Source organism: Acanthochromis polyacanthus, chromosome 12 (assembly GCF_021347895.1).
Source record: "Acanthochromis polyacanthus isolate Apoly-LR-REF ecotype Palm Island chromosome 12, KAUST_Apoly_ChrSc, whole genome shotgun sequence".
NCBI classification, from domain to species: domain Eukaryota; kingdom Metazoa; phylum Chordata; class Actinopteri; family Pomacentridae; genus Acanthochromis; species Acanthochromis polyacanthus.
In genome coordinates this window covers 29,457,353-29,472,152 of record NC_067124.1, presented here as the reverse complement: position 1 = coordinate 29,472,152, position 14,800 = coordinate 29,457,353, and the positions used below count along the sequence as shown (strand labels likewise).

The 14,800-nt window shown below is 40.0% G+C and overlaps 1 protein-coding gene across 4 annotated transcripts in view; it reads left to right on the top strand.

The window, feature by feature from the left end:
* gramd1a (GRAM domain containing 1A) overlaps window positions 1-14,800 on the top strand; it is a 43,304-nt gene that overhangs the window by 17,831 nt on the left and 10,673 nt on the right. For all 4 annotated transcript variants that reach the window (XM_022212024.2, XM_022212025.2, XM_022212026.2 and 1 more), the window contains 11 exons: window positions 756-972; window positions 2,831-2,851; window positions 3,092-3,176; window positions 4,993-5,096; window positions 5,277-5,372; window positions 5,646-5,726; window positions 7,667-7,785; window positions 8,510-8,804; window positions 10,903-11,056; window positions 11,721-11,867; window positions 13,877-13,998. In XM_022212024.2, the coding sequence (XP_022067716.1) occupies window positions 756-972; window positions 2,831-2,851; window positions 3,092-3,176; window positions 4,993-5,096; window positions 5,277-5,372; window positions 5,646-5,726; window positions 7,667-7,785; window positions 8,510-8,804; window positions 10,903-11,056; window positions 11,721-11,867; window positions 13,877-13,998 (1,441 nt within the window). The remainder of the gene's footprint in view (window positions 1-755; window positions 973-2,830; window positions 2,852-3,091; window positions 3,177-4,992; window positions 5,097-5,276; window positions 5,373-5,645; window positions 5,727-7,666; window positions 7,786-8,509; window positions 8,805-10,902; window positions 11,057-11,720; window positions 11,868-13,876; window positions 13,999-14,800) is intronic.

Below are 14,800 nucleotides of genomic sequence, written 5' to 3'. Positions count from 1 at the left end.
AGCGTGCAATGCAACAGAAATTCCCTTCCGAGCGGAGCACGGAACACGGACGAACGTCGGCGCTGCATCGTGCATGACTTATGTATGCACGGTGCAGCGCGGACGTCCGCGTTTAGATACAGCCGTATAGTAAACGCTGACATCCATGTTTACGATAGAATGCGGACATCCGCGCTGCAGCGTGCATACGTAATACATGTACGATGCAGCGCCGACGTTCGTCCGTGTTCCGCGCTCCGGTCGGAAGGTGATTTCTGTTGCATTGCACGCTCACTTCCGCTTTTGATGACGTATCGTGCTCAGCCGACTCGTCGATGCGTCGTTAGTTGCAGCCCTAGAGTGAATTCCCTGAAAGAAAACCAGTCAACTACGAGTAGCTGATTATTATTATAAGTAGATGTCCCACCACTAATCTATGTGTTCACAAGAAGAAAATTGACCTGTACACAAATTACATCACACACTCTGTAAAGCTCTGACCCATTTTATGATCACACTTAATGATTAAACAGCCTAAAGACCCTCTGCTAACCAGCTTTAAACACAGTCTGACTGCAGACAGCGCTGACCTTACATGGCCTCTCTTTGGTGTTCAGTCTGAGATGGCATGCTTTTATCAGATAGGAAACACCCACAGCCCTCCTTCACAGCACTACATTAAAGGCATCACAGAGCAAAACTCTGCGATGAAATATGAAAGAGTTTCCGGGGTTCTCCCCCGAGCTAACCTCTCTTCTTTCTGTTGTTGTTCGCAGCACGGCCAGTAACTCTCCACGCAGCACCCCCGGCAGCTCCCCCTCTCTGCGGCGCAGGGTCCTGGGGGGAGGCAGGGCCAGCGAGGGCGAGGCTGGAGGAGAGAAGAGCAGTGGAGGTGGAGGAGGTGCAGACAGCCCACTGCCCTCCATACCCTCCGCCTCCTCCCTCACATCCGCCTACCCACTCGCCTCTCGCCACTTCAGCCGCAATGCCAAGGTAACCCACAACATCCGCAGACGGAGGCCGCTTCTTACACAGTCAGGTGTTCAGTTTAGGGGTCGACTGATTATCAGCCAGGACGATTATTGGGGCTGATGGTATTCATGCTCCAGGGCATGTTCTGTTCTGAAGGGCATTAAAAAGCATTAATAGTCATTAAATTGATTTTGCAAAAATTAAGGCCTTAAAAATCATTACATTTGATGATTCTCGGTGGCATTAAAAATTCTTTCTGCAGTTTTCAAGAAACCATTAGACAATAATAATAATATATAATTATAGACTGCGATTTGTCAAATATGTGCATCTGTGTGAACATGCCGACCCATTGCAATAACTGTTCCAGGTACAATTGCCAAAAACTGCATGTTTTTAACCCTGATGTCATTCTGCGGGTCAAACTGACCCGTTTGAAAGTTTGAAAATGTGGGGGAAAAAAACTTTTTCACAGTGAAACTTCTGATGTCCACATTTTTGGGATTTTTTCAACATTTTTTGGTGGAAAAAAAAATGTTAGATAATTCGCTGGATTTTGGTTGATTTTTATGTGAATGTTCTTAAAGAAAATATTAGAAGTTTTACTGATACATATGTAATCACTTTGAATATTTTTAGGATTTTGTTGGAAGATTTTTACTCATTTTTTGGAAAGTTTTTGCAAGAATTTTCTTGCCAAATTTGGGGGACTTTTTTTTTTTAAAATAAAACTTTTACGGGAAACTTTTAAAGAATTATTGGAATTTTCATTGTAAGATTTTTGCAAATTTTTTTGAAATTTTGGGGAATTTTTTTGTGAATTTTTGGATTTTTTTCAGACAAGAAAACAATATTTTTTGGAAGTTTAAAGTGGCCGGCATGTGTGGATACATAATTACTGTTTTTTAGTGATTGGCTTTACTCACGACCTGTTCCAGCCAATCAGAGAGAGCTGTGGGCTTGACATTGCTGAAACAGCAGAGTAGCTACAGACAGAGAGAGTCGGCTGCATCGGAGCCAAATTAGTGCAGTTAATTCATTTTGCAGTGATCGGTCAATAAAAATAAGAATACCAATAATCGTACAAATTGTCAAACATATTCATCAATGATCAGTCAATCAATAAATTTGAAATTTGCATCCAAGGCCTTTAGTTTTCTTGCTGTATTTATGAAATGTCTGACACTGGAAAAGATCACCGTTTTATCACCCAGCCCTAATCTTCACTAAATCAGACATGTTGTTTTTACAGCGAGGTCAGTGAGTCTACACTGTGTGCTCATCAGATACCCAAATCAGCTTCATGATGACTTTACAGAGTTACACTTGAAATAAAGGAGTAATAAATAGCTTTAAAATGTGTCTATGTGCAGACAAACAGCATCTTCCTTTAAATTCTCATCCCCATCAGATAAAAAGCGAGTGTTCATTGTGTCTGTTTGTTAGCTCTCATTTTTTCCACATCTGCTCCTCCAATGTTGACTCTTTCTATCAGGAGACTGTAAAATGTTGGTGTTTGCTCTGTGTAAATTTACCCAGTGAGCATATGTAGGGGTTGTTGTTCAGGCTTTCTCCTCTTATTCCTTTCATGCTCATTCTTGTGAAAGAAACACCATATAATTCCAATTCTTGCCCAACTCAGCAGTTCAGTGATAAATAGCTTTTTGCAATGGATGTGAATGGAGTGCTGAAATTTTCAATTGAAAACTGCAGAACCTCAGTGTTGCATAAAGCAGAGCGAGCGTGGATGAGCAAATATTGACTTTACCGGAGCGTTTTAAGCTCATAATTTTCCGCACCTGTATAAAATCTGTTTCCACTGTCGGCTTTGTAATGCTACCGAGATTTGAATACTAAATACTGTTTTTATTCCTTGCAGAAAATGCAGAGCTGGTACAATGTAAGTATGCATTACCAACCCCCTTATTATCACTCCTCTTACTGAATGTTTGTTTTCCTGCTTTTTGTTCCAGACAGGTGAAACTAGTTGACACAGTAAAATGTGGATCCTTGGTTTCGTGTTTATTGATGATCACCGTCTTCTTCTCACTCGTTTAACCACATGAAATTAAAGTGTCAAACAAACTCCCATCAGTTGTGCTGTTAGGTAGAATATCATGTTGTCTTTGCTTCTCCTCAGGTTCTCAGTCCTACGTACAAACAGCGAAATGAGGATTTTCGTAAAATCTTTAAGAAACTTCCTGACACAGAGCGACTTATAGTGGGTGGGTGAGACGCATTATTGTCAAAGTCATGTTGCCATGTGAGCTACATCGTCATACACAAAATCAGCTTTTTGGATTGCTGAAATGATTTATTATACGAACAGAGGCCCGTAATATGAAGCAGGGTTTGGTGTTTATGAAGTAACTACAGGTTTAACCCCGCTCTGGAGCAGGTTGTGTTTGAGATTGAATACACACTTTACTAATTGTATGGGATCCAGTGTGCAAACAGTGAGTACAGAAAAGGAAAAAAGTGCCATAAACTGTCTCCGTTTCTACATGATTTAAGTTCAAATGCAGCATTTTATGCGGCCCTTAATGACGCCCAACTTTTTTAAAGGCAGCATATGTGTAGCATCATATTTTCTTGGCTGTGCTAAATTAACCCCCTAAAAAAGCCGGTGAGTGCAAAGAGACAAGCTTTGTCGAAAATCTACAAAATTACATCATTTATTCAAGCCAGAAAATGTACATAACCAAATCTAAGGTTTCAGATGGGACAGTCAGATTAACTAACCACCAGTTTTAACTGACGGACACGTCTCTCAATCACAGTCTGCAAAAACCGAACAAGAAACACAGCCATCGTGACAAATCAGGACATTAGCTACTTTCACAGTGGGGTATGCTAACGACTAGCTGCTAATTTAAGAGGCAGCCACTGATTACCATGAGACAGAGTCTGGAAAGCAATAATTATCAAAAAAAAAACAGCACTCCAAGAGCACAGTACTCCACCAAGGCTGCTCAGTCGTATCATTTCTGACGGCTGAAATACTGAAAAGAATTTGTGGCGGTAATAACGACACTGTAGAATCTGGCCTTTTAGTTTAGATGTACCCTCAAACAAAATGACCTTGCGTTGAGCACAGGCGTGTGTTATGCATGTGTACGTTATGTATGGATACTGAATCACGTGACCTGAATATGTAGCAGGCGGCGGGATACAGTGGGGCAAAAAAGTATTTGGTCAGCCACCAATTGTGCAAGTTCTCCCACTTAACATAATGACAGAGGTCTGTAATTTTCATCATAGGGACACTTCAACTGTGAGAGACAGAATATGGGAAAAAAATGCAGGAAATCACATTGTAGGATTTTTAAAGAATTTATTTGTATATTATGGTGGAAAATAAGTATTTGGTCACCTACAAACAAGCAAGATCTCTGGCTCTCACAGACCTGTAACTTCTTCTTTAAGAAGCTCTTCTGTCCTCCACTCGTTACCTGTATTGATGGCACCTGTTTGAACTCGTTATCTGTATAACAGACACCTGTCCACAGCCTCAAACAGTCAGACTCCAAACTCCACCATGATCAAGACCAAAGAGCTGTCAAAGGACACCAGGAACAAAATTGTAGACCTGCACCAGGCTGGGAAGAGTGAATGTACAATAGGTAAGCAGCTTGGTGTGAATAAATCAACTGTGGGAGCAATTATTAGAAAATGGAAGACATACAAGACCACTGATAATCTCCCTCGATCTTTGGCTTCAAACAAGATCTCATACTGTGGGGTCAAAATGATCATGAGAACGGTGAGCAAAAATTCACTCTTCCCAGTCTTTTGCAGGTCTACAATTTTGTTCCTGGTGTCCTTGGACAGCTCTTTGGTCTTGGTCATGGTGGAGTTTGGAGTCTGACAGTTTGAGGCTCCACCCCTTGGTGGAGTAATGGTGCTTTAACATCTATCCCTTAATGGTCAATAAAAGAGAACAGAACAAAATGTGTCCAAAATGACTTGAAATCTGTTCAGAATGAAAAATGATGTCTTTCTGTCTCCTGACCTGGTTTCTTTTCTTCTTTCTGTACTCAGATTACTCCTGTGCTCTGCAGAAAGACATACTGCTTCAAGGGCGCCTCTATCTGTCAGAGAACTGGCTCTGTTTCTACAGTAACATCTTCCGCTGGGAAACCACTGTAAGTCACCCACACTCTATTGACACATCGACACGCTCTCAGCCAGCCACACACCACCTGTCATCTGTTTCATGTTATGCCTGCGGTCAGATAAGAAGTGCTTATAATGAATTTGTTTCCAGAGCGATATCAATAAGAGCAGTGCACAGAGATGCTGTTAATCTCTCCTTCTATATTCAGATAACTATCCTGCTGAAAGACGTGACCTCGATGACCAAGGAGAAGACTGCCAAGCTCATCCCGAATGCCATTCAGATCAGCACTGACAATGAGAAGGTCAGACTCAATGACAAACAGTATCTGAGGCCTAATTTTAGTTTGTGTGAACACATTCTGTATGGTTTACAGTTTAGCTTAACTGCTGCAACACAAGCACCGGCGGGTGTTATTGTGAACCGAGCTGACTCGACTTTTATCTCCACCAACCGTGACAAAACAAACATCACACAGAGGGAAACCATCCGTCAAATGCACTGACACATTTTTTTTCTTCTTTCTCCTCCCTCCTCCCTCCCTCCCTCCCTGTTTCATTCATATTCACCCTCTCAGCATTTCTTCACGTCTTTCGGAGCGAGGGATCGAAGCTTCATGATGATTTTCCGTCTGTGGCAGAACGCACTGCTGGACAAGGTAAAGCCTCCTGGTCTGTTCATGCTGCTGCCTGGAGTGACACGGCCGGCAGTTAACAGCTCAGAATAGAACGGAGTGTCAAGAAGCATGCTGAGAGAACACTGTAAATTACTGTTATCTGCTGAGGGCAAACGCACATTTCTTTGGTCAGCGTCAGTGCAGAAACACAGCTTGGTATTAAATCACATGAAGCGACAGATGTTGACTCACTGTTTCAAACCAAAACTACAACAATCATCAAATGCTATGCTGTTGGATTGGACTCGGATTTCTCCAGAATTACCTAAAACGTGTCCAAAATGACAATAAAATGTGCATAATTTGGGCAAAATTACTTAACATGCTGACTTTGTACTCTCCACCTCCAATGAAAATTTGTCCAAAACAAGTTAACCCTTTACGCTTCAGTGCGTCGTAGGTGTCCCGCCGGCGGTACACCTACTAATTTGCATAGGAATTTCAAGAATGTCCGACGGCTGCAAACGCGATTATACAAACACTATACGCCGATGGAAAGCTTAGATTCTCATGAATCCGCCGGTATAAACCACTTTCAGATGCGATTACCACAGTGGGTGAGAAAAACACATTTGTCCGACAAAAACAAATATTCATCCATCCGTTCTCTATACACGGCTTCAACGCACACAGCGAGACTCACATTTCCGGGTTCATTACTACACACAGAAAAAAGATTCCACAAAAAACGGCCATAATCCAACCTTTTACATCCAGACAACACAAGCCAGTAAACTATTTTGTCCAAAACATGTCCTGAAGTCGGTATAAAATCCCCGAATCGGTCATTTTCAAGGAAATGCACCTCGCGATGCCCGTCCAATATTCCCCGTATTTTTCGTAATTTTTTTATTTACAAATAGAATATTAGCGATTTGTTTTTTTTGTTTTTTTGTACTGAAAACGGCTGGAATTGACTGAAGCTTAAAGGGTTAAACTTTGTCCTAAATAACAAAAATACTCCAAATTATTAAAATATGTCCTAAAAGAAAAAATAGCCAGAATGACTGGACATGTCACTGGAATTAATGCAAAATATCTTTAAATTTGTCCAAAATAATTCTTTCCAAAATGAAAAGAAAAATGAATTTGTCTAATTTAAGATTACAGGCTGTTAACATGCACAAAAAGTTTGCTGTATGGCACAGTATAGGTAAGCAGGAACCAAAATGAAAAAATGGACTCTGGACAACCACAACCAAAATGACAAAAAAAAACTAATCTGAGTTAAAATGTGTCCTACATGGCACAGAGTTTCCACATGACTTGAAAATTGACCATAATGACAAAGAAAGTATCCGAAATGACTCCGAACCTGTCTAAAATGACAGATAAATTGGCCAAAATGAGTCAAAAGTTGTTCAGTATGATTAAAATTGAAACAAAACAACTCAAAACTTTTCCAAAAATGTCCAGAAGTCCAAAAAGCGGCTCTGTAACGCACAGACGGAAAACTGGAACTAAAAATCTGAATATGGACTCTTGGACTCACCTAATTACTGACATATTGGATCAAATTTAAAAATCACCATGGACACGAGTTAATATGTTGTTTTGGTAAAGCGTGATGTGAGCGTTGCGTGTTAATTTGTTTGTCATCGGTTCAGTAACCATAAATGATGAGTAAATGAATTCTTTGGTGTTCTGTAGATAATGAGGCTGCTGGTTAGATATCCCTGCAATTGTTCTGTCATGTCTTATTGATGAGTTATGCGCTGCCTCTTTCAGTGTTTACATTACTGATTTCCACTCTAGAAGCATTGACACAGTGAACACATTCTGGTGGTCAAACAAGCAGGTACCAACTGTGTGCATGTCTACGAAGAGCTGCTGTGTAATGCGTACTAGATGGGATAATAACTCTGGGATAATAATTAGGTGATAGTAAAGTGCTGATGAAGGATGGGGTTGTTTGTTTTCAGTCTCTGTCCCCCAAAGAGCTGTGGCACATCGTACACCAGTGTTACGGCACCGAACTGGGCCTCACTAGTGAAGACGACGACTACGTCTCCCCCACCGCCGAACATATGAACGGCCTACTGTGAGTCTACCACACATGCTCAAAGCTTTCATGCTCACTTTATTCTCTTTTATCCTAACAAGCAAAATCTAGTTTCGTCGCCATGGTTTCAGTGTCTAAATCTGTCCAAGATGTTTGTTTTGCTTCCATGAATTTGTTTTTCTAATGGCAGATAGTCTAACAGTTGAAGGGCCAGTTTGTAGAACAATTTCTGCTCAACCATCTCTGATTTTCCTGTAATTTGTATAGCTAAAAATGCAATCTTTATTTTTTAAATTAGTGTATTATTGTAATGCAGCTACATATAGTTCAGGAAATACCGCTGCTCAAAGATGGGACTTCTCATGATGGCTTAAATTTTTTTTCTTGCCCATGATCAGAGATCTTTGATCTACTTGTTCAGTATTGCAGATTCTGAATTAGTCACATAATGAGGAATAACAGACAAAGTTTCAGGGTTTTTAATCATTCCAAAAATATTGTTGTTTACACAATCTCAAATTTAAATGTGTGAAATAACCTGCTAAAAGTGGCTCAACGGGCTTCTCTGAAAGTGTTTGATATTTCAGGCTAAAATGTCAGATACATTTTAAATATTCATAGTTTGACAGAAAAGTTTAAAGCAAATCAGAGGTGGTTGAGTAGAAGGCCACAGATGATTTTAGATGGAATAACTGCATTAAACTCTCAGACTCTTTTCTGACACTCTCTGCATCTCTCCCTGTCTTGTGGTTCTGTTCTCCAGGCCAGGAGATGAGTCTGTGTCGGTCACAGATCTACTGGACCTGAGCTCGGTGTCGGTCCCGTCCACCGGCAGCTCTCCCCCTCCAACCGTGCCCTGCAGTCTGACCAGTCCTCCGTCAGCCTCCAGCCTCAGTGGATCCTCCCCGCCTGCCTCCGCCCCCTGCCTCCCCACAGAGGAGTCTTCGTCATCGGGGCGCAGACTCAGCTCGGACCCCCTGGAACCGAGCCCCCCTGGCTCTCTGCCGTCCACCACCCCCACTCACGCCTCAGCCCCGACCTCTGCTGCTGCCTCCTTTGTGAGTGTTCTGCTTCAAGTCCACATGTACTTTCAATACTGCGGTGCTTAATGTGAACCAGTGGACTGTCAGGAACTGAGCAGACGTTTTCACTGTAATGAACTGTCTCGGCACAAACTGAGCAGAAAGAATTGCTCAGTACTTCATCTACAGCTGCTGTTTGTTTCAACGCGTCACCTGATGTTTGCAGACAGTTTAGTGTTAGTTCACGACAGAGATTACCTGAATGAAGTAGGATCCATGCAGTGATCCAACGACCTCGATGACTTCACCTCAAGTGACCCGGAGAGTTCAGATCAGTATGCAGCCTCAGACTAAAAAAAAAACATGGATATTTAAAAAAATATAAGTGTATACTTTCTTTTTAATTCCAGCATTTGAAAGAACAAATTTAAAAACTCCAGATGTAAGAAAAAGCCTTTGACATTAAGCTAATTTTTTTTTAAAAGTCCCAATATTTAAAAAAAAAACTGTAGATAAAGAAATCTAGATTTTAAAAGCACCGACATTACAACAATATATATCTTTTTTTAAATTGTAAAATAGTTTTTAATGATTTTGAAAGTTTAACTGCTTTTAAAAAGCTCTGCATTAAAAAAAGCTTTTTTTCTTGACATGTCATTTTTGGGGGGTTGAAATGCTTTTTTTCTCTTTTAATCAAGAAATCCTTTCCTGAAAATCATTTCCACAACACATTTGAAGAAACAAATTATAAAACTGACTTCTTCAATCGTTGTTCCACTGGAAGAACTCGTGGATTCTGTGTTTGTTTGATAGTCTATCCAGGTCTGTTGTATTTGTTAAACAAAACTACACCTCACTCTCAGATAAGCAAAGAGAAACATTTGTGAAAATGTTGTTAGTGCTGTTAATTCCTACAGCTTTCCCAAATCAACACCTGACAGCAAGAGCAGGGTCCAGGTCTGTTTGCTTAGCTTCTTTATCACGGTACGATCTCCAGATAAAGTGCGCTGCTCTTTCTTACCTGGAGATGTCATGTGTGGCGATATTTATTACTCTTTCTACAGATGAACAGCTGTAGCTATCAAACTTCAGTAAATCGTGTCTGACATTTCAAAAACAGCCCACATTTGGAGCCGTAATTGTTAATTCACAAAGTAAATAATGAAAGGAATCATTTGTAGTTTGTATAGCATCTGTCAAACAGAATTCAAAGTGCTTTATCTGAGGTGAAGAAATGCATTATATCAGCATTTCAAAGCACAATGAAGAGGAAACAAATCCTTGCAGCTGACTAACATCAACCCTTTGAACAGTTTCTGGGTGGTTTTGTTTGCTCCCGTCACATTTTTCCTCACTGTGGCCTCATTTTCTCTGCAGGGGAGAGAGCTCAGAAATGTCTTCTGTGCTGTAAGACACAAATAGAATGACAGAAATCATAAAAAGGAAAGACCAAAGTTGAGTTTCTTTGATTTAGTTTTCAAATAACTGAAGCATCTAGAGTCATCATGTTAACAATTTCCAACTACAAACGTGTTAAGATGGAAAATGTGCCTCCAAACTACATATTTAACTATTTACAGTTTTAATTTGTTTCCACACTTGTTTCCTCTCTGCTCTTTCAAAACAGCCAGCAGTTCTGCTCAAAGGTCCCTAAATTATTGTCATGGGACTGTTGGTCAGAGCAAGTGTTTTGCTTTTTTTTTTTTTGGCAAATTTTAAATGTAGAAAGAAAGCGTTTTTGATGAAATGCCACAATTTTACGATTCTTTGTATTTTTACACTTTCAGACTGATAAATGGTGTCATTTTGGGGGGTTCAAAGGGTTAAATAGAAAATAATAGTCATGAAACATCCAGGATGTTTAGAAGTATCTTGTTGATGCTGTGCAAGTAGTTTCGCTCAGAAACAGCTGTGATGCTTGGTTCTCCTGCTGCTGTTGATTTAGCCTCAGTCTGAGCTGCACTGAATAAATTAAGTACTGTGTTGACTGTGTGCCGGTTTCATGTTAATTGCATGGCTACAGTATGTCTGCTCTGGTCAAGCTGAGGCGTCTTCACGCTAAAGTCATATGACAGTGGGCTGATTTCCCTGAATACCTCCTGCTAACTGTCCTTTTCTGCCCCCTGTACACCAGACCCTGGGGGAGGGCGGGGACAGTTTGTCTGAGTCGGCCAATCACATGCTGTCGCCTCCAACCACCAGTCTGGGAAATCTGTCGTCTTTGGACATCACCAACGACGAGGACCTTCCCACCGACCCCAGCAACTCCTCTGACACACAAGAAGAGAGTGAGTGTTGTTTGGCTAATCCACAACACGGTGTAAATATTATGAAGATGAACCGTGACTAGAAGGAGAGACGACTCAAAAATGTCTTCTGTAGTCTGACACAGAATGACAGAAATCGGTCTGTTTGGGACAGTTTTATCCCCTTTCTGTCATCTTGTTTTTGTCATTTTGTGTCTTTTGTGACAGTTTTGTCTCTTTGTGGTCATTTAGTCTCGTCTTTGAATTTTTTCCTTTCTCTTCTGTTATTTTGTGTTCTGTTTGGTCATTTTGTCTTGTTTTTGTTACTTTGTGCCATGTTTTGGTCATTTTGTGTCGTTCAGAGAGTTTTGTCTATTTAGTCATTTTGTCCCATCTTTACCATTTTTGTCTTGCTTTTTGTTTTGTCACCTTTCTGCTGTTTTGTCTTTTTGTGGCTCTTTAGTCCCTATGTTAGTATAGTTAACCATTTCCATTTTTTCCAAGCATCACTTTCAAACTCACTGCTGGGTTTTGGGGAGCAGGTGTTTAATGTTCAATTGCACTTGAATTTGGCACCTCGGTAACAAACACTAATAACTGCTCAATCCCAACCGCAGAATACAGAAAACACAACAAGAAAAGCAAGACAGAATGAAAGTGAAAGGAGATTAAATCTTGTCTGTTTTCTTTTTCTTTTGGTGTGCAGGTGAAGTGGAGTCTTTCTGCGCCAACCTCAACGGCCGTCTTCACATCAACACTGCTGTCCGAATGAGTGTCGACAAGCTGCACGACCTCCTTTTTTCTGCCGACACGCACTTCATCCAGCATCTCTTCTCCCAGCGACATTTCACCGGTGGGTAAAACACACCTGTAGGACCATCATGAACAGCCTTTGTATGCGATGTACACTTTAGGTTTGTGAAAACACACATTCTCTCTGGGTTTGTACAATTCATTTAACATAATATAATATGAAGACACTTTCAGTTTGAGACATCTCTTCTTTCATTCACTGTGGTGATGTGGCGTCCTCAAGTTAATTTCATCACTCGCCACAGAACTTGCATTAACTTGTTGCATAACCTCAGCAACACAGCGAGTTTTTCCGGTTGGACGTTGACAGTTGTGAGTCAGTTTGTTGTTGGTCTGCTGCTCACTGGACTGGACGGGCTGCTGTCAGCTAGCAAAATCACTCTTTAGTCTGAGGTTGCACACCTCATGGTTCCTGTGGCATTTTCAGTGTTTATTTGTGGGACATTCCATCTCTAATCACCTTTAAAAAAAAAAAAAAAAAAAAAAACTGTCTGCTTTTCATAGCACAAAATGTGGATATTTAAAATGGCATCTGTGAAATTTTAACTTGATATATGAAATACTTTCCTTGATCGTTATTTTTAAAAGTTGCCCGTCGAACACCTTTCCCCAGGTTGTTTTCACAAGTTGAAGTTTGCGGCAATTTGATCAACATCTGAGGAACTAATAAAGCCTCAAATTTACAGTTTTTTTTTTTTTTTTTTCTCGTCATGTCATTGATTCCGAATCTGCACTATCGGACAAGTAGATCAGATAATCTCTGATTATGAGTGAGATGAAATATATTAAGGTCTGAAAGCAAAAAAAAAAAAAAAATGTCCACTTCAAAACCACAGTTTGAGTCGTATTTTTATGAACCATTCTGAAAGTCTGGAAATGTGTTCTACTTGGATTAGAGTATCTCCCAGTGTTGTACTTTTTGTGGCACAACTTGTTGTTATACCAGCTCAATAAAGTTGTCAGTTACCAAAGTTCAACAAAATACAACTTTGTCATTATTTATGTGCAAGTATTTCATATATTGTCTGTAATTGACTTATGCATTATCAATTTTTTAGTTAATGTGCTCAAAGATGGACTTTCCATGACGTGTTTATTTTTAAAAAAAATTTCAATTCACCCATGATCAGAGATTACTTGATTTACTTCCAATATTGCAAACCCTGATCAATGTCATGATAATAAACACTGAGAGGCTTTAATTTTTAATGGTTCCTGAGATGTTGTTCAAACAATCTCAATTTTTAATGTAAAAACTGAAAGTGGCAGTATTTTTTATTTATTTTTTTTAAGTTATCTCGGAAAGTCTTATAAAATTCCATCTTCGGAAATTTCACAGATATCTTTATAAAAATCCGTGTTTTATGCTGTAGATTTTTCAGCCCTAACTGAGATGATCGAGCTGTTTTGTTTTTGATGATTAGAGCTGGAATGACCCATATATATTGTTTGTTTTTAACTTGTTAAGCACTTTGTGCTACTTTTGTATGAAAAGTGCTATAGAAATAAACTTTGATTGATTTACTATGCGGGGCAAAAATACACCCACAGCACCAGTGTGGGAATATGTTGCGGGATCTTTTTGTAAACTGGTTCTCATGCTTTAAGCTGCTCTCTCTCAGTGGAGCTGATAGATCCAAAGTTCAGCTCTCAGAAACATGCTGCAGCTCACTGTTGTGTCGTTAATGATGGTGCCAAGCTAGTTGTTTACGCTGTGCTCTTCATCAGTGGTTCCCCTTTCCTTTCTACTGTACAACAGTTTTTATTTTGATAGATTGCAATGTGTATTTTGGACTGTAGCTTAAAACAGAAGTTGAAGCAGTGAGGTTTGGCTGTCGGCCCACTGGGGAACATGGTGCAGCTCTAATTGGGGCATTTCATTCTTCTTTTTGAGCGAGCATTGATTCTCTTTCTCTCTCTCTCTCCTCACTCATTCTGAATCTCTCTCCTTTTCATTCATTTATCCTCAACCCCTCGTGTCCCTTTTCTCTCATTTTCACCAAATCTCTCGGGACCTTGTGTTCTCGTCCTCCTCGTCTCTATTCTCAGACCTGTCGGTGGGCGAATGGCAGCCAGACAGCAGCAGTGGAAACACCAGCCGTGTGCTCAGCTATACCATCGCCCTCAACAACCCCCTCGGCCCCAAGACCGCCCCTGTGGTGGAGACACAGGTCAGTCCAGGACAAACACTGGCCTTTTATGCTTCCATTCTTTGGCTCTTTGGCACACCGACTGCCACACGAACTCTGTGCCGATTTAAACTGAACTGGAAATTTAATTCTGCAGTGGTCTATGGAGGGTTTTGTTTTTGCTTTGTATTGGTTTCAATTCTGAGCCCGGTGGAGATTCAGGTGCCGATTTCAGCTCCAAGCTGAAGGCTGATAAATATCTGACACTTAGCTGCACTACGTAGATGTTACTGTATGTGCCATTCAGTCAACCAAAGAAAATCTTGGTGGACTGAATTGTGTTGACTCTTTAATTATTCAGTTGGTCGCAGGGGAAGAAAATGTGCAGCTTCTGATCTGTAGATGCGCTAAATTTTCCACAGTGAACTAGTTTCAGACTTAATAGACTAAAATCTAGATTAACATAAAGCTAATATTCAATTATTTGAACCTGGTTATTTTCTATTAAAATGATAAAAACAGACTGGGAGCCTAACAGCTGCACATATTCAGATGATTTTTAAAAATTTAATAGAATAGACATTATTAACTGGTAATGTAGCACAAAAGCTATTGAAGAATATAACATGGACAAGTAACCTGTTGGTTTTGTATGATACAGTGTCAAAAACACAAAAAAGTACATTTATGATATTCCAACAGCTGGTTTGCCAAAAATAGTGTCGTATCTTTTGTCATAAAAATAGTCATTTTCAGTAATTAAAAAAACATTTTTAGACTTAATTTTGCATGAAACCATGCACATTTATTTGTATTTCTCAGATTTAAAAAAGATATTTACAAG